An 18467-nucleotide genomic window follows, 5' to 3' on the forward strand; every position below is an offset into this window, starting at 1 on the left:
CGGCCTCGAGTGTGGCCCGAGATCTCCGACATTCGACCACGGACCGCCTGATTAAAAATAACTTACTATTCTTCTTTATACAGTATGAATACCATTTCCTAGTATTTTAGTAACAGGACAAAGTTTTTAACAGGATCGGAACTGAAAATTTTTATGTGACTTTTTACAAGCTAACATTCGTCCTTCAAAACATTGAAAATGCTCCATACCATCGAGTCTAGACCCATGTAAACTATCGTATAGGCACCCGTGACTTCTACCAGAACTCTGCCAGTTACTGACGTAGATGGGGATTACGTAACTGGGTATGAGTGATTTATGACATAGTGTATCAGTCTCCTTATGAGTACTACATTGTAATGTAGCGCATTTTGTACAATTAAACTAGAGTTTTCCCCACGGCTTTGCCCTCTTATGTGTTCTACACAATATTTCCCAGAGGTAATCGTCATCTGTTATGTGATGCTGGACTTAATTTAGAAATTATTAGTGTTTCAAAAAAGTGCTGTACTAATGACACTAACTTTACTTTTGTCGCAGGTTCGAATCCTGCCTCGGGCATGGATGTGTGTGGTGTCCTTACGTTAGTTAGGTTTAAGTAGTTCTCCCCCCCATGAACCATGGACCTTGCCGTTGGTGGGGAGGCTTGCGTGCCTCAGCGATACAGATGACCGTACCGTAGGTGCAACCACAACGGAGGGGTATCTGTTGAGAGGCCAGACAAACATGTGGTTCCTGAAGAGGGGCAGCAGCCTTTTCAGTAGTTGCAGGGGCAACAGTCTGGATGATTGACTGATCTGGCCTTGTAACATTAACCAAAACGGCCTTGCTGTGCTGGTACTGCGAACGGCTGAAAGCAAGGGGAAACTACAGCCGTAATTTTTCCCGAGGACATGCAGCTCTACTGTATGATTAAATGATGATGGCGTCCTCTTGGGTAAAATATTCCGGAGGTAAAATAGTCCCCCATTCGGATCTCCGGGCGGGGACTACTCAAGAGGACGTCGTTATCAGGAGAAAGAAAACTGGCGTTCTACGGATCGGAGCGTGGAATGTCAGATCGCTTAATCGGGCAGGTAGGTTAGAAAATTTAAAAAGGGAGATGGATAGGTTTAAGTTAGATATAGTGGGAATTAGTGAAGTTCGGTGGCAGGAGGAACAAGACTTTTGGTCAGGTGATTACAGGGTTATAAATACAAAATCAAATAGGGGTAATTCAGGAGTAGGTTTAATAATGAATAAAAAAATAGGAGTGCGGGTTAGCTACTACAAACAGCATAGTGAACGCATTATTGTGGCCAAGATAGACACAAAGCCCATGCCTACTACAGTAGTACAAGTTTATATGCCAACTAGCTCTGCAGATGATGAAGAAATAGATGAAATGTATGACGAGATAAAAGAAATTATTCAGGTAGTGAAGGGAGACGAAAATTTAATAGTCATGGGTGACTGGAATTCGTCAGTAGGAAAAGGGAGAGAAGGAAACATAGTAGGTGAATATGGATTGGGGGGAAGGAATGAAAGAGGAAGCCGCCTTGTAGAATTTTGCACAGAGCATAAATTAATCATAGCTAACACTTGGTTCAAGAATCATGAAAGGAGGCTGTATACATGGAAGAAGCCTGGAGATACTGACAGGTTTCAGATAGATTATATAATGGTAAGACAGAGATATAGGAACCAGGTTTTAGATTGTAAGACATTTCCTGGGGCAGATGTAGATTCTGACCACAATCTATTGGTTATGAACTGCAGATTGAAACTGAAGAAACTGCAAAAAGGTGGGAATTTAAGGAGATGGGACCTGGATAAACTGAAAGAACCAGAGGTTGTAGAGAGTTTCAGGGAGAGCATTAGGGAACAATTGACAGGAATGGGGGAAAGAAATACAGTAGAAGAAGAATGGGTAGCTCTGAGGGATGAAGTGGTGAAGGCAGCAGACGATCAAGTAGGTAAAAAGACGCGGGCTAATAGAAATCCTTGGGTAACAGAAGAAATATTGAATTTAATTGATGAAAGGAGAAAATATAAAAATGCAGTAAATGAAGCAGGCAAAAAGGAATACAAACGTCTCAAAAATGAAATCGGCAGGAAGTGCAAAATGGCTAAGCAGGGATGGCTAGAGGACAAATGTAAGGATGTAGAGGCTTGTTTCACTAGGGGTAAGATAGATACTGCCTAGAGGAAAATTAAAGAGACCTTTGGAGAGAAGAGAACCACTTGTATGAATATCAAGAGCTCAGATGGCAACCCAGTTCTAAGCAAAGAAGGGAAAGCAAAGAGGTGGAAGGAGTATATAGAAGGTCTATACAAGGGTGATGTTCTTGAGGACAATATTATGGAAATGGAAGAGGATGTAGATGAAGATGAAATGGGAGATACGATACTGCGTGAAGAGTTTGACAGAGCACTGAAAGACCTGAGTCGAAACAAGGCCCCCGGAGTAGACAACATTCCATTAGAACTACTGATGGCCTCAGGAGAGCCAGTCATGACAAAACTCTACCATCTGGTGAGCACGATGTATGAGACAGGCGAAATAACCTCAGACTTTAAGAAGAATATAATAATTCCAATCCCAAAGAAAGCAGGTGTTGACAGATGTGAAAGTTACCGAACTATCAGTTTAATAAGTCACAGCTGCAAAATACTAACGCGAATTCTTTACAGACGAATGGAAAAACTAGTAGAAGCCGACCGCGGGGAAGATCAGTTTGGATTCCGTAGAAATGTTGGAACACGTGAGGCAATACTGACCTTACGACTTATCTTGGAAGAAAGATTAAGAAAAGGCAAACCTACGTTTCTAGCATTTGTAGACTTAGAGAAAGCTTTTGACAATGTTGACTGGAATACTCTCTTTCAAATTCTAAAGGTGGCAGGGGTAAAATACAGGGAGCGAAAGGCTATTTACAATTTGTACAGAAACCAGATGGCAGTTATAAGAGTCGAGGGGCATGAAAGGGAAGCAGTGGTTGGGAAAGGCGTGAGACAGGGTTGTAGCCTCTCCCCGATGTTATTCAATCTGTATATTGAGCAAGCAGTAAAGGAAACAAAAGAAAAATTCGGAGTAGGTATTAAAATTCATGGAGAAGAAGTAAAAACTTTGAGGTTCGCCGATGACATTGTAATTCTGTCAGAGACAGCAAAGGACTTGGAAGAGCAGTTGAACGGAATGGACAGTGTCTTGAAAAGAGGATATAAGATGAACATCAACAAAAGCAAAACGAGGATAATGGAATGTAGTCAAATTAAGTCGGGTGATGTTGAGGGTATTAGATTAGGAAATGAGACACTTAAAGTAGTAAAGGAGTTTTGCTATTTAGGGAGTAAAATAACCGATGATGGTCGAAGTAGAGAGGATATAAAATGTAGACTGGCAATGGCAAGGAATGCGTTTCTCAAGAAGAGAAATTTGTTAACATCGAATATAGATTTAGGTGTCAGGAAGTCGTTTCTGAATGTATTTGTATGGAGTGTAGCCATGTATGGAAGTGAGACATGGACGATAACTAGTTTGGACAAGAAGAGAATAGAAGCTTTCGAAATGTGGTGCTACAGAAGAATGCTGAAGATAAGGTGGGTAGATCACGTAACTAATGAGGAGGTATTGAATAGGATTGGGGAGAAGAGGAGTTTGTGGCACAACTTGACCAGAAGAAGAGATCGGTTGGTAGGACATGTTCTGAGGCATCAAGGGATCACAAATTTAGCATTGGAGGGCAGCATGGAGGGTAAAAATCGTAGAGGGAGACCAAGAGATCAATACACTAAGCAGATTCAGAAGGATGTAGGTTGCAGTAGGTACTGGGAGATGAAGAAGCTTGCACAGGATAGAGTAGCATGGAGAGCTGCATCAAACCAGTCTCAGGACTGAAGACCACAACAACAACAACAAGTAGTTCTCAGTTCTAGGGGACTGATGACCATAGATGTTAAGTCTCATAGTGCTCAGAGCCATTTTTTTTTCTTTTACTTTTGTCTGATATAGCTTTTTTTCATTTACCGCCTCCCTGTCTCTGTTTCCATCCGCTTCTGTCATATTTATCTATGTCCTCCTCTTTTTTCTCTCTCTCTGTCTTCTCCCCACTTTATAACCAGCTCCTCTTTCCACACTCTGTCAATCCCTCCTCACCCTTCTATCTACCTCCTCCTACCCCTACCTGTAACTTCCCCTCTCTCTCTCTGTAAATCTCCTTCTTCCCCTCTCTCTCTGGGCTCGTCCACTTCCCGCCCATCTGTCTGTCCATCTCCTTCATGCCCTCTCTGTGGTGTCCATCATCTCCTCTTCCACACTTTCTGTCTCCTCCGCGTCCACTCTATGTCTTTCTCTTCCTCCCCTTGTCTCTATCCCTACCCTTCTTTCCGCTATCTCTCTAACCATCGCCACCAACCTCCCTCTCTATATCCATTCAGGCGATGCTACTCAAGACAACATGAATGTCTTTGTTGGCAACTTACATGTTCATTGCTGGAAAAACTGTTTCTTGCCCCTGATATGCAAGCTGTTCTGCAAAGCAGGTCGATTGGGCAGCTGATTCTGTTCCTACACAACAAGACTGCTATGCAGAACAGCCTATACACTAGGAGCTGGAAAACTCACGTTTTTTCCCATATCTCAGCTCCTATTGGAGCTAGAAAGCTGTAAACACCACAGTGCTGTTACTTGCGAGCCTGAGTGTTTCTGCTCCAAATACGTTTGAAATCGATACTGAAGCTTGGCAGGCAATCCTGAATATATGCAAATACACCTTGATTTATATGCAGTAAATGGAGAAGATTATAATCATGGCACCGACTTAGTGTATCAACAAGAAAAGTTCGGCAGTGTTTGTGATAATCCATGCCGATGATTCTTCTGGCGTTCCAGGAGGCGGACATCGCCATCGCATCGATGACGATAACGTCGGAACGGGAGCGCGTGATCGACTTCAGCAAGCCGTTCATGTCGCTGGGCATCAGCATCATGATCAAGAAACCGGTGAAGCAGAAGCCGGGCGTGTTCAGCTTCCTGAACCCGCTGAGCAAGGAGATCTGGGTGTGCGTCATCTTCTCGTACGTGGGCGTCAGCATCGTGCTGTTCATCGTGTCGCGCTTCTCGCCGTACGAGTGGCGCCTGCTGCAGCCGGGCTCCGAGGAGGCGGCGGGGCTGGCCGTGGTGAGCGTGCCGGTGCCGGCGGCGTGCGGCGCGCTGGGGCTGGCCGCCGTGGGGGACGCGGACGGGGGCGGCGCCGCCGCGGCCGGCTGCGGCACGCTCGTCAACGACTTCAGCATCCTCAACAGCCTCTGGTTCGCGCTGGGCGCGCTCATGCGCCAGGGCTGCGACGTGTCGCCCAGGTGCAGCGCTGCCTAAGCAACTAAGCATCAGCTACTTAGCTTATACATACACATAAACTGCAGGCTGACATACCAAGGTTACCCACACATCTATTTATCAGTTTAATACATAACTGTTTCAGTCATAACCAGACAATATTCAGGTAAATTGTGACATCGTAACCTAAAGTTTGACAGCCCATAACCGCTAGCAAGCAACACGTTGACAACAATATTTTCATGCTTGTTATTATGGGCTGTCACACATCTGATCAAGATGTCACAAAACCACTGAAGATGGTAGGTTTGTAAGTGAGATAATGTACTAACTCATTAATAAGCTGTGTGCAAGCATGATGTTACAACAATTTACGCATGCTATAAGTGAGCACCTCCACAAAATAAATGGCAGGTTATTTCTGTGACTGTTAAAAATATACACTCTAACAAAAATTAAAAAAAAAAGGCGCGCTACGAATGAACTATCGGAATGTGTAGAACATCGGTAGATTTGACGTTCTTGTGCAGACAAACAAATGATTACAATTTCAGAAGAAATGAGTGACTTATTCAAGAGAAAATGCTTCAAAAACTGAGCAAGCCAATAACGCGGTGGTCTACTTCTGGCCCTTTCGTATTAGCATAGATTGATATGCTGTAGGATGTCCTCCTGAGAGATAGCGTGCCAAATTCTGTGCAACTAGCGCTTTAGATCGTCAAAATCCCCAGTTGGATGGAGAGCCTCCCGCAAAACTTCAAACGTTCACAGTTGGGAAGAAATCCGGCGACCTTGATCTTCAAGGTAGGGCGCGACAAGGCCAAAGACAAATAATAGAATCTTTCGCCGTGTGAGAGTGACCATTATCTTGCTGAAATGTAAGCAAAAGATGGATTGCCATGAAGGGTAACAAAACGGGGCACAGAATTTCGTCGACATACCGCTGTGTCACGGATGACAATCAAAGGGATTGTATTATGAAAAGAAATTGCTCCCCAGATGATTACTCTTGGTTCTCTTGCCATATGACTGACGACACTCAGGAGGTTGGTATCCCACTGCTCATTTTGGCAGCTTCAGACATGTATATGCTTCGAATCTCATTGACATGTGTAGAATTGTCTTCAGTAATGACTCCAGCTTGAAACTGAGCCTAAATGACCAGTAAAGACACGCCTGCAGACGCCCAGGACCTCATTGTGATACCAACCTTACTGACTCCCACCGTAAGGGCTGTCAACCAGGAGGTATCACTTGATAACAGGCCCCGGTTTGGTTGTTATCCTAGACTCACTTATACCACAGCGGTACGTCGACGATATTCTGCGCCCCGTTTTGTTGCTCTTAATTGAAAACCAACCCGGGCTGCATTTGAGCAGGATAATGACTTTCCGCGCACAGCGAGAGTTTCTACTACTCGTCTTACTACTTGTCAAACCCCACCTCGGCCACCAAGTTCCCTTGATCACTCCCCAATCGAGAAAGCTTGGAGCATATCGGCAGTATCCTCGATCGAACTCGGGATTTTGATGATATAACACGCCAATTGGACAGGTTTTGGAACGACATCTCTCAGGAGAACATCCAACAACTCTATTAATCAGTGCCAAGCGCAATAACTGCTTCCATAAGGGCCAGAGGTGCGCCAACGCGTTATTTACTTGCTCAACTTGTGAAACTCTTTTTCTTGAATAAATCATCCAATATTCTGAAATCGTAGTCATTTGTTTGTCTCTGCATGTATATTACATGTACCAATTTCCAAAAAAAAAAAAAAAAAAAATGGTTCAGATGGTTCTGAGCATTATGCGACTTAACATCTGAGGTCATCAGTCGCCTAGAACTTAGAACTAATTAAACCTAACTAACCTAAGGACATCAGACATATCCATGCCCGAGGCAGGATTCGAATTTGCGACCAGAACGGTCGCTCGGCTCCTGACTGTAGCGCCTAGAACCGCACAGCCACTCCGGCCGGCACCGATTTCCTTCCCATTCGGATAATTCCTTCGTGGTGTGTGTCTTTTTCTTTTATTTTTTCTTGGAGTGTTCATAATAAAATTTAGGAATTACTGTCTTGACTGTAAAAACGAGCGCGCTCGCGATTCGTGTGTGTGTGTGTGTGTGTGTGTTTATGTAACATCTCTCCTAAACCACTGCATTGATTCCAACCAAATTTGGTACACATTCTCCTAATTATCTGTCCTGGGGTCCTATAGGGATCTGATCGACTTAGCTGCTGTAGAGGTGGGATGTCGGATAAGTAGTGTCTTACTTGCACAACATGTGTGTTATGCAGGTAGTAGTGCGTCTGGGGAGATCTGAGCAGGTAAATAGAGGGAGAAAGACTGAGAGGGAGGAGGATACGGATAGTGGGAGCGAGGAGGGTGAGATGGACTGAGAGAGGCAGGAGTAGGAGGTGACCTGAGAGGGAGACAGAGTGGAAAGAAGAACTGGATAGACAGAGAGAGCGGAGGAGAAGAGGAATTTTTTAAATTTACTTTTACTTTCCCATTCGAAAATGGTTGACGCATGTTTTAAAAAGAACGGCAATATTTCCATTAAAGCTCTGATACCTAGGCTACAATGATGTGCCCTACGGAGCATTTCGGTACCAATATTACCAATCGCTAAGACTAATTACGACAGCGTACTAATAATGATTGTCTCTTTGTGTCTTTCGGTTTAGAATTCAGTATCACTAACATTGTAACACATTGATCATCTAGTAACTGTATTTCAAGCAATGTAGAATCGTCGCATTTTGGTTGGCGGAAGGTATTTCTCCGTTGTAGGGTCATAGAAAACTGACCAGAGGCTCGGTGGTGTAGGGACCAAAACGATGTTACATACGCGTAATAATGTGTTGCATGACATCACTATGATACTTCATAGGCATGCCTACAACGCCTCTTATTGAAGTCGCAGATTCGTCAGGAGGTAAAAAGTGATGTTTCCTAACGACAACACTGCTGAGCTAATTGAACACTGCTGTATGTCTGTTCACTCATCTATGGACCGTTTGTAATGGACGTTTTAATGAAACAGTGTGCGTTTCAAGCAGTAAATTATTCGCAGCCGGTCACTCGTAATATCGACAAATGTACTGCTTGTTAGTCTTCACTAGTGCGAAACATGCTTCACGGTGTTTCACCTAAGACATCATCCCACCACCATCACTATTGTCAAAGTTACTTATACTATTACTACTGTCACTATCTCTGTTATTACTAAGTATCGAACACAGCTCCCAGAGAAATCATCTCACGAGAATTAACGAGAAACAGATGAAGGTTGTAATATATTCTTGTGCAACCTCTGATGGTTGAATAGTATGTAAACTGACCTAAATGTTGGCTTCAATGTTAGACGTCTGCTACATACACTTCTTATTTACGGCGAATAAACATATGAACTTGTGATTGAAGTCTCACTGTCCTTTCTTCGACACATACAAATTACATAGGCAACAATTATCATAACCGGAGACACACACTGAGTCATTTGTCAGGCAGGAATCACATCAACAGGTCCAATCAGGAGGACATTCTTGTTATTACAGTCAGTTTGAGTGTTAATTTACGGAAAGTTTTCTTGTGTTCGCAGATTGTAAGACCAGACACACATGAGCGAATGAGGTAGCGCAGTGGTTAACACACTGGCTCGCATTCAGTTGGACGACGGTTCACTCCCGCATATGGTCATCCAGATTGATGTTTTACGTGATATTCCTAAATCGCTCCTGGCAAATGCCGGGACGGTTTATGTGAAAGGGCACGCTCGATTTCCTTTCCTATCCTTGACACAATCCGAGCTTGTGCTCCGTCTCTGATGTTGTCGACGGGACGTTAAACCTAGTGTTCCTTTTTTTACCAGACACGTATGATGTACAGGTCTGTCTCCGGGCGCATCGTGGGCAGCGTGTGGTGGTTCTTCACGCTGATCCTTCTGTCGTCCTACACGGCCAACCTGGCGGCCTTCCTCACGGTGGAGCGCATGGTGGCGCCCATCAACAGCCCTGAGGACCTGGCCTCCCAGACCGAGGTCGAGTACGGCACGCTCTACCACGGATCCACCTGGGACTTTTTCAGGGTAAGCACATCCATACAAATATTCAACGCTACGCCACGTTTACTTCGAATACTGATGGTGGCAGAAATTTTGACTGAATGTCTTATTCATTAATGAAGAATAGAGGTGAAGGGGCAAAGTACCACCTCGGTATTCTATACATAATTTTACTGCGTTCAATCCAAATCGTTTCCATAACGTCACATGAAGTAAGAGAATGTGTTAAATCTTTATGGTGACCCATCTTCCGTGGTGCTTTGCAAAATAAATAATATCTGTAGAGATGCTATCCTAGAATCCATTATCATATTCATTGGTAGCAACGTACACTTTACACTGAACTGGATAAGCATGCATCACGACAGAGATACACTTTTGTCACACGACTGTGGTAAGTCTGAGCGTATCCTATTTAATTATAACTAACGAATAAGATCGAGATCAAACGCCTCCAACCTAAAAACGTTTCTGGGACTTTTCCTTAGTGGTCCGAGCAGATCGAGCTGGAAAACTGTGCAATTAATTTTAACCGCTTTGATTTTACGACTAGATTTGATTTTTCAAACTGTCTCCACATTCAGATAAGGCAAGTAGTGTTTTACCAAAATTATTTTTTAAATGGAAATAGCAAATCTGAACAATTATTTAGTGAGTTCGCATATGGTTCTTAATGGCCATAAAGTCAATCAATTCTTTAGCTATACAAAGAACACTTTGAATAGGACAATCGTATAGCCAATTAACATCTTTCACTTCGTCGATAAATTAAAATAGACAAAACATTTAGCGTTCTTTAAGCACTTCTTTAATTAATAAGAGATATATTAAATATTTGCATTAGTTTAGCCAGTTAATATCTGCCGATTCAGGATGCGGCTAAAACAGATCAGATGTAAAACGATTTTAAACCTGAACAGTTCCTTAGCACATTGATTAAACCATTATTAGTTCTGAACAACTGATTAGCAAATACCCAACTTAACAGAACCTCTGCGACTTGTCTTCTTTGGTGCTATTTCTGGTGTCAGGACACCTGCTTCTCATCTCCGCCTTATACAGGGTGGTTCCAATTAAACTTTCACTACTTGAGAGGGTCTCCATGAAAGACGAGTGATCGACGCACAATAAAAATTTGTGCAAACATTTGTGAAGACATTCGGAAGAGAGATAATGAACAAACTACCGAAAGAAACAAATGTGAATTCCCGCATGAGAGTGTATGATTTGTTAATTCCGTTTACATTGCAGCTAGCAAACGTTGCTCATTGTGACTACCATCTGCATCCTCGACAGCCTGAAAGGGAGCTAGAAATCCCGTTTCACAGTTATTCCCAACACATTTCGAATGAAGGACCATGGAGTGTTGTGACAGAAATCAAGCACTGCTTCAAGATAGCAGATTGCGTCCAGCTTTTCAGCCGTGACAACAGTAGTTTCTTCAACAATTTGTAGCTAATTGACTGTCGATGTCTCCCAGAAGCAATTCCCAAAATGTCTATTAATTCGAGCTTCCAAATCAACCGCGGTGCGAAAGAGAAAACATCTCCGTATTCCTTTAATGCTTCGATACTCTCGAAGAGCAGCAGCAGTATTGCTTTTTTTTTTGATAAAACTGCTTTACTAGTAAAGCCCTTCTCTACTTGTGCAGACCGACTCTGAATGTGTGCAGCTGTAGTGCAAACTGACGCTTCTGTGTCAACCATACGTAGCGGTACCAGTACCGGCACCTAATGGCATGTCGTTAGGGATGACGGTTATCGCTGAAACAACGGTTTTAGGTTATATCGTTTTTTTCTTCGGCGCCAGTTAAAATTGACTGTGGAAACTGCTCAGAGTAACCACTTTCTAAAAATAACTGATTTTCCGTTTTTTGTTATTACTTCCTGTAATAAACTCAGAAATCGAACAAACCTGAAAACTTTCGACTCCCTGAGTTTTGAGATATACAAAATCAAAATATTAAATTAAATAGACAAATAAAAATAAAAGAAACTTAGTTCGTCCACCGTCCGATGATTTTCTCTAAAAGCAAGCCGGCCGGAGTGGCAGAGCGGTTCTAGGCACTACAGTCTGGAACCGCGCGACTGCTACGGTCGCAGGTTCGAATCCTGCCTCAGGCATGGATGTGTGTGATGTCCTTAGGTTAGTTAGGTTTAAGTAGTTCTAAGTTCTAGGGGACTGATGACCTCAGAAGTTGAGTCCCATAGTGCTCAGAACCATTTCAACCATTTTCTGAAAGCAATTAGTGGCTAAATACTATAGAAAATGACCAGTATTCTCTTATTGATTCTAATTCTTTCAAACTCCGTTCAAAAATCACGTAATCCAGGATCATACTATTGGGCATTACGAATAGTCAGTGCTAAAAGGTAAAAACTGAGGCTGAAGAACTCTGTTATTCGTGTTAATTTGAATGTCTTCAAGGGCTACTAACAGATAGGAGAAAGGCGTATTATTTTAACACAGGCAACTTGTCAGCTACTTCCTACTTTTATCGTAAGCTATGAATGAGTTGTTATGTTTTAAACTTTCTTCCCATTTGATATAGGAAGTCTTTTGCCGCTCTTCCCATTTTTAGTCTTTTAAAGCAATTGGAGCATTTTACATCGTTAATACTACAGTTTATAGAATACTTCCAGACTACGGATGGTGCCATTCTGTATTCAAACTGATGTCCGACGATGACAGTGAGAAACTACCACATACATCAGATGGGCAAGTCTTGCACACTGCGTGCACAAGCTTACCATCTAATAGGCCACGCCACATGGTAACTGGTACACTATTGTTTCATCAAAGCTGTACCAATTCCTACGTCATGTGTTTCTTGTTCGTTGCTGTCGGCATTGTTATTCTACATCTACATCATCATCTACATCCATACTCCGCAAGCCACCCGGCGGTGCGTGGCGGAGGGTACCTAGAGTACCTCTATCGGTTCTCCGTTCTATTCCAGTCTCGTATTGTTCGTGGAAGGAAGGATTGTCGGTATGCCTCTGTGTGGGCTCTAATCTCTCTGATTTTATCCTCATGGTCTCTTCGCGAGATATACGTAGGAGGGAGCAATATACTGCTTGACTCCTCGGTGAAGGTATGTTCTCGAAACTTCAACAAAAGCCCGTAACGAGCTACTGAGCGTCTCTCCTGCAGAGTCTTCCACTGAAGTTTCGCGATTACTAAATGATCCTGTAACGAAGCGCGCTACTCTCCGTTGGATCTTCTCTATATCTTCTATCAACCCTATCTGGTACGGATCCCACACTGCTGAGCAGTATTCAAGCAGTGGGCGAACAAGCGTACTGTAACCTACTTCCTTTGTTTTCGGATTGCATTTCCTTAGGATTCTTCCAATGAATCTCAGTTTGGCATCTGCTTTACCGACGATCAACTTTATATGATCATTCCATTTTAAATCACTCCGAATGCGTACTCCCAGATAATTTATGGAATTAACTGATTCCAGTTGTTGACCTGCTATACTGTAACTAAAAAATAAGGGATCTTTCTTTCTATGTATTCACAGCACATTACACTTGTCTACAATGAGATTCAATTGCCATTCCCTGCACTATGCGTCAATTCGCTGCAGATCCTCCTGCATTTCAGTACAATTTTCCATTGTTACAACCTCTCGACATACCACAGCATCATCCGCAAAAAGCCTCAGTGAACTTCCGATGTCATCCACAAGGTCATTTATGTATATTGTGAATAGAAACGGTCCTACGACACTCCCCTGCGGCACACCTGAAATCACTCTTACTTCGAAAGACTTCTCTCCATTGAGAACGACATGCTGCGTTCTGTTATCTTGGAACTCTTCAATCCAATCACACAATTGGTCTGATAGTCCATATGCTCTTACTTCGTTCATTAAACGACTATGGGGAACTGTATCGAACGCCTTGCGGAAGTCAAGAAACACGGCATCTACCTGGGAACCCGTGTCTATGGCCCTCTGAGTCTCGTGGACGAATAGCGCTAGCTGGGTTTCACACGATCGTCTTTTTCGAAATCCATGATGATTCCTACAGAGTAGATTTCTAGTCTCCAGAAAAGTCAGTATACTCGAACATAATATGTGTTCCAAAATTCTACGACTGATCGACGTTAGAGATATAGGTCTATAGTTCTGCACATCTGTTCGACGTCCCTTCTTGAAAACGGGGATGACCTGTGCACTTTTCCAATCCTTTGGAACGCTACGCTCTTCTAGAGACCTACGGTATACCGCTGCCAAAAGGGGGGCAAGTTCCTTCGCGTACTCTGTGTAAAATCGAACTGTCGGTAGCACTGACTGGTATTCCCGTTTTCTATTATAACGGAATATTTCAAAGAAACGGAAATTTTACGAAGAAAAATTACTCGATTTTTAGCAACGGTTTCTTTAAAAACCAAAAGTTTTAGCGCTTCTGCTTTGGCTAATTGATACATTTAGTAAAAAATGCACTTTTTACTACCAAGACCAAACAAATACCGAAGAATACCGGATATTCAGAACTAAAATAGCGGTATCGGATTTAACATCGGTTTTTTTCCAATCTCCACAAGTCACGACGCTAACACTACCGATAAAGCAAATCTGGACTCATTCGCATAAAGTTGGGTACCCATACGGTAAATACTTTTCCGTCTACATTAGCACAAGTAGCGAAAGTTTAATTAAAGAGACCCTATACAGCAAAGCGGGAAATTGCCATGCTTGGCCTTTACGCATATACTGCGTGAACTAGAACTCTACCGACAAACTTTCAGATTTGATAGTGCGGACCAAAACAAGAAAAAGATGCCTAGTGAACTTTGGCTGTGAAATGACTGCCTTAAGAGCTATGAGCACTTACTCAGTAGGAGAGAAGTGTTTCCCAGTAGCGAAGATAAACAAGTGCTCATACATACATTTTGAAACCGATGTCTTATTCAGGATTTTAAATATAACTGGTGTTTATAAATTAGTTAAGCAAAAGTCGCCTTTAACTGTGGAAATAGTGCCGCGCGGGATTATCCGAGCGGTCTCAGGCGCTACAGCCATGGACTGAGCGGCTGATCCCGGCGGAGGTTCGAGTCCTCCCTCGGGCATGGGTCTGTGTGTTTGTCCTTAGGATAATTAAGGTTAAGTAGTGTGTAAGCTTAGGGACTGATGACCTTAGCAGTTAATTCCCATAAGATTTCACACACATTTGAACATTTGTGAAAATGGTAAATAACTGACATATTTAATACAGCACTGAATTCCGTACCTCTTCAACTTCCATTCCTGCCTTACACTGTAAGTTCGTGACGTTCACACCAGGTGGCATGCGCAAATCAGTTATGTCCAACAGTCACAACGGAGTTGTATAACGACGCAAAGTGTGCGTAGAGTGTTTATAGTTTCTTGAGTCCAAATCCGCTCCTACAGTTCAAAGACAATTTCAGGACTAAATGTCGCGAACCACCACCTCAGAGACAAGTGGTTATTAATTGGTACAATCGTTTCACCGAAACTTACTACGTATCACCGAGGACATCGGGACAGGGCCAGCCACCAGTCTCTGACGCAACAATTAAACAAGTTCGGCAGTCTTACATTGGTAGTCCGGGTAATTCAACGAGAGGTAATACCTTGGAATTAAATATGCCTAATGCTGCAGTGTCGAAGGTATTACGAAAAAGAGTTTTTTTCAAACACTGCGAACTGGATATCTTGCAAGATTTAAGAGAAACTGAAAAAAAGCTACGACCTGAGTTCTGTGTAGAATCCTTTAAAAATGCAGACTGAAGGTGATTTTTTTAATAAAATTGTGATCAGTGACAGAGCCTACTTCCATACCTGTGGTAAAGTGAATCGGCATAGCCCCCTAACGTTTGAATGTGGGATGAGCAGAAAACACGTCACGTAATCCAACAAGTATGCGACTCGCCTAAGGTAAATGTTTATGGCGCTGTAAGCGATAATAAATTTAAATCCATTCTTATTTACCGAGTTAGCTGTAACTGGCCTATAGTACCTGGAAATGCTTGAACATTACCTAATGCCTCACTTACTGCAGGAAATCGGCCAGAATTAATTTTCCAGCACGCCTGCGCATCCCTGCGTTAATGTCGTCAAGCTGTCGGTTTTCTCCGTAGGAATGTGACGAGTTGGACTGGACGTGGTGGTACAATACGCTGGCTACCACGATCACCTGATTTAGCCGCAATGGACTTCTGTGAATGGGGTTACATCAAAGATAGAGATTTCTTCCCTAACGTCCGAGAAACATTGACGAGCTGCTACAGTGGATAACACAAGGAGTTGTCTTCATACATCAAGACTTCCTTCACAGGACTTGGCTGGAAACTGATGTCAAATGGGACATTCGTCGCGTTGCTAAAGATAGTCACAATCGTTATTTGTGAGTAGACTTGAAGATATACTGCATTCAGTGCTGTGTCAAAGATTTCTGTAAGTTTCTTAGCATTTATCACAATGAAAGCTTACTTTCGTATGCCTAATTTATGAACACCTACATTCAGTTCTTCCGTAACTTCAAAATTTCGAAATCTGTCAGCTCTTGCACATCAGCTAGACTTCGGTAATACGGCCATGTAATAACGTTGGAGACTATAAAAACAGCCTCAAAAAATCTGGAAGGAGATGGAAGGCCAATCAGTATCCACTGCCGGAAAAAAGTGCAGAACGGTCAAGGACTGTGTTCAGTGGCACCAACATACAATGTATGCACAATGAAAGATTGTAGTGCTACTGATCTATTTATCACGATAATCAGCGATCAGATGGCGTTCAGGAGGTCTGTCTGTACACCTTCTGGTTTGACGATACACCTCACTTGTCAAAAAATTTACTATCTCTTTGACGTTGTTGCATTTTTTTCTTGCGGTAGTATAGCAGTTAGTCTGTTCGGCATTAGAAATTTTTCTAAGTAGCCTTCAGCCAAATCATATAGTGAAGCAAAATTTAAATTATGATATAACTTCAGTAGGGCATACTTCGCACAAGTTTAGTTAAATTCTGCGAGAAACATTAAACACGAAGCCTACAACTAAGCTTACACCGCCGGCCTTGGTGGCCGAGCGGTTCTAGGCGCTTCAGTCCGGAACCGCGCGACTGTTACGGTGGCAGGTTCGAATCCTGCCTCGGGCATGGATGTGTGTGATGTCCTTAGGCTAGATAGGTTTAAGTAGTTCTAAGTTCTAGTGGACTGATCACCTCAGATGTTAAGTCCCATGGTGCTCCGAGCCATTTGAACCAGTTGTAGCTTACAATGATTACTTTGTGTAATGCTCTTACAAGACCAGTGAATGTCATATTAGTCGATATATTACATTCTCTGTGCTCCTAGAACAGTTGTGCATAGTCAGTACATTATTAGACTTTCAACTGAAGTAAATTTACAGAAAACCAATACCCGTTACTTTCATTCAGTGAAAAATATCATCAGCTATTTTTATTTCGCAGAAAAGAAAAACGTCTTGTGTAGGCTACGATATTCGAGATTACAGTGGCTCTTACAGTCGCCGGCCGGGATGGCCGAGCGGTTCTAGGCGCTACAGCCTCGGACATGGATGTGTGTGACGTCCTTAGGTTAGTTAGGTTTAATTAGTTCTAAGTTCTAGGGGACTGATCACCTCAGAAGTTAAGTCCCATAGTGCTCAGAGCAATTTGAACCATCTTACAGTCATAAGTATTGTATGTTTAGTTCTAAGTTCTAGGGAACTGATCACCTCAGAAGTTAAGTCCCATAGTGCTCAGAGCCATTTGAACCATCTTACAGTCATAAGTATTGTATGTTTACATTTTTCCTTAACAAATACCTTTAATAGGATAGAGGATGCATTTTTTCTACCGCAGTGGCAATAATTTATGTACACAAAGCTTCCTGATGGTTGGTCTTTATACTGGAGGAAACATTTATGAAAATTCGTACAGTAGTTTCTGAGATTATCTTCACATAAAGACGGACAAGAGCGCCTGAGCACTTTACTTTTTTTTGTATAGATGATTTACGAGCACGTAGTTGCAAATGGTCCCGCTGAGCGCTTAGCGCAGCCTGGCCTCGCCAAATCACACCGCTGCCGCGCTGCACCCACGCATGCTGAGTCACGGCCGGCGGCGCCTCGCATCCTGACCGTGATCGTGCTTTTCAGAGGCTCAAATGAAGCGTGACCAATCGATAGCGCGCTGCTATCACCGGCCTGTAGCGGAACGGTTTACGCAATTTCACAGTCGTTTTGAGGCCAATACACCTGTCAACAGAGTCGAGCTCTACCCGCTGGAAGTATTACCTAATAAACCGCTATAATAATTAATGGTGGCAAAGTTATTTGTGGCGTATCAGTTAATTTCGGGCCTGTTTTATTTTTCAAACACACCTCGGTGTTAAACTGTAAATCAGTCTATACGGCGAAAACGCAATAAAAACTTCAGCAGCAACATGCAGTTGTTGGAAACCGCATACAGTTTTTGTAGCGTTGGTATCTTTAACTTTGTACAGTGCGAGATGGAGCAGGGATTAGCTCACTGGACACTTTTTTTAGGGACGAGTGTGACGCTTTTAGCTAGGTTTATCAAATAATGGGTGATCAGAACGTCTGTATAAATTTGAAAACTGAATAAATCACGGAATAATGTAGATAGAGAGGTACAAATTGACACACATGCTTGGAATGACATGGCGTTTTATTAGAACCAAAAAATACAAAAGTTCAAAAAATATCCAACAGATGGCGCTTCATCTGATCAGAATAGCAATAATTAGCATAACAAAGTAAGACAAAGCAAAGATGATGTTCTTTACAGGAAATGCCCAATATGTCCACCATCGTTCCTCAACAATAGCTATAGTCGAGGAATAATGTTGTGACCAGCACTGTCAAGCATGTCCGGAATTGTGGTGAGTTACTGGCGTCGGATGTCTTTCAGCATCCCTAGAGATGTCGGTCGATCACGATATACTTGCGACTTCAGGTAACCCCAAAGCCAATAAATATGTACAATATGTACAAAATGAAGTCGTCTGCTCATTCCCGTCTGTACATTCAGATTAATCTCAGGAGCTACTATAGGGCTTGATCAGCGTTTGACTAATAGATACACTGA

General features: G+C 42.7%; 1 protein-coding gene across 1 annotated transcript in view; it reads left to right on the top strand.

Annotated features, from left to right (window-relative positions):
* Positions 1–18467, top strand: part of LOC126188270 (glutamate receptor 1-like) — a 1232223-nt gene that overhangs the window by 1153816 nt on the left and 59940 nt on the right. Inside the window, exons 13-14 of the mRNA XM_049929849.1 lie at positions 4874–5340; positions 9211–9409. Coding sequence (XP_049785806.1) covers positions 4874–5340; positions 9211–9409 — 666 coding nt within the window. The remainder of the gene's footprint in view (positions 1–4873; positions 5341–9210; positions 9410–18467) is intronic.

Source organism: Schistocerca cancellata, chromosome 5, assembly GCF_023864275.1.
Source record: "Schistocerca cancellata isolate TAMUIC-IGC-003103 chromosome 5, iqSchCanc2.1, whole genome shotgun sequence".
Lineage (NCBI taxonomy): Eukaryota > Metazoa > Arthropoda > Insecta > Orthoptera > Acrididae > Schistocerca > Schistocerca cancellata.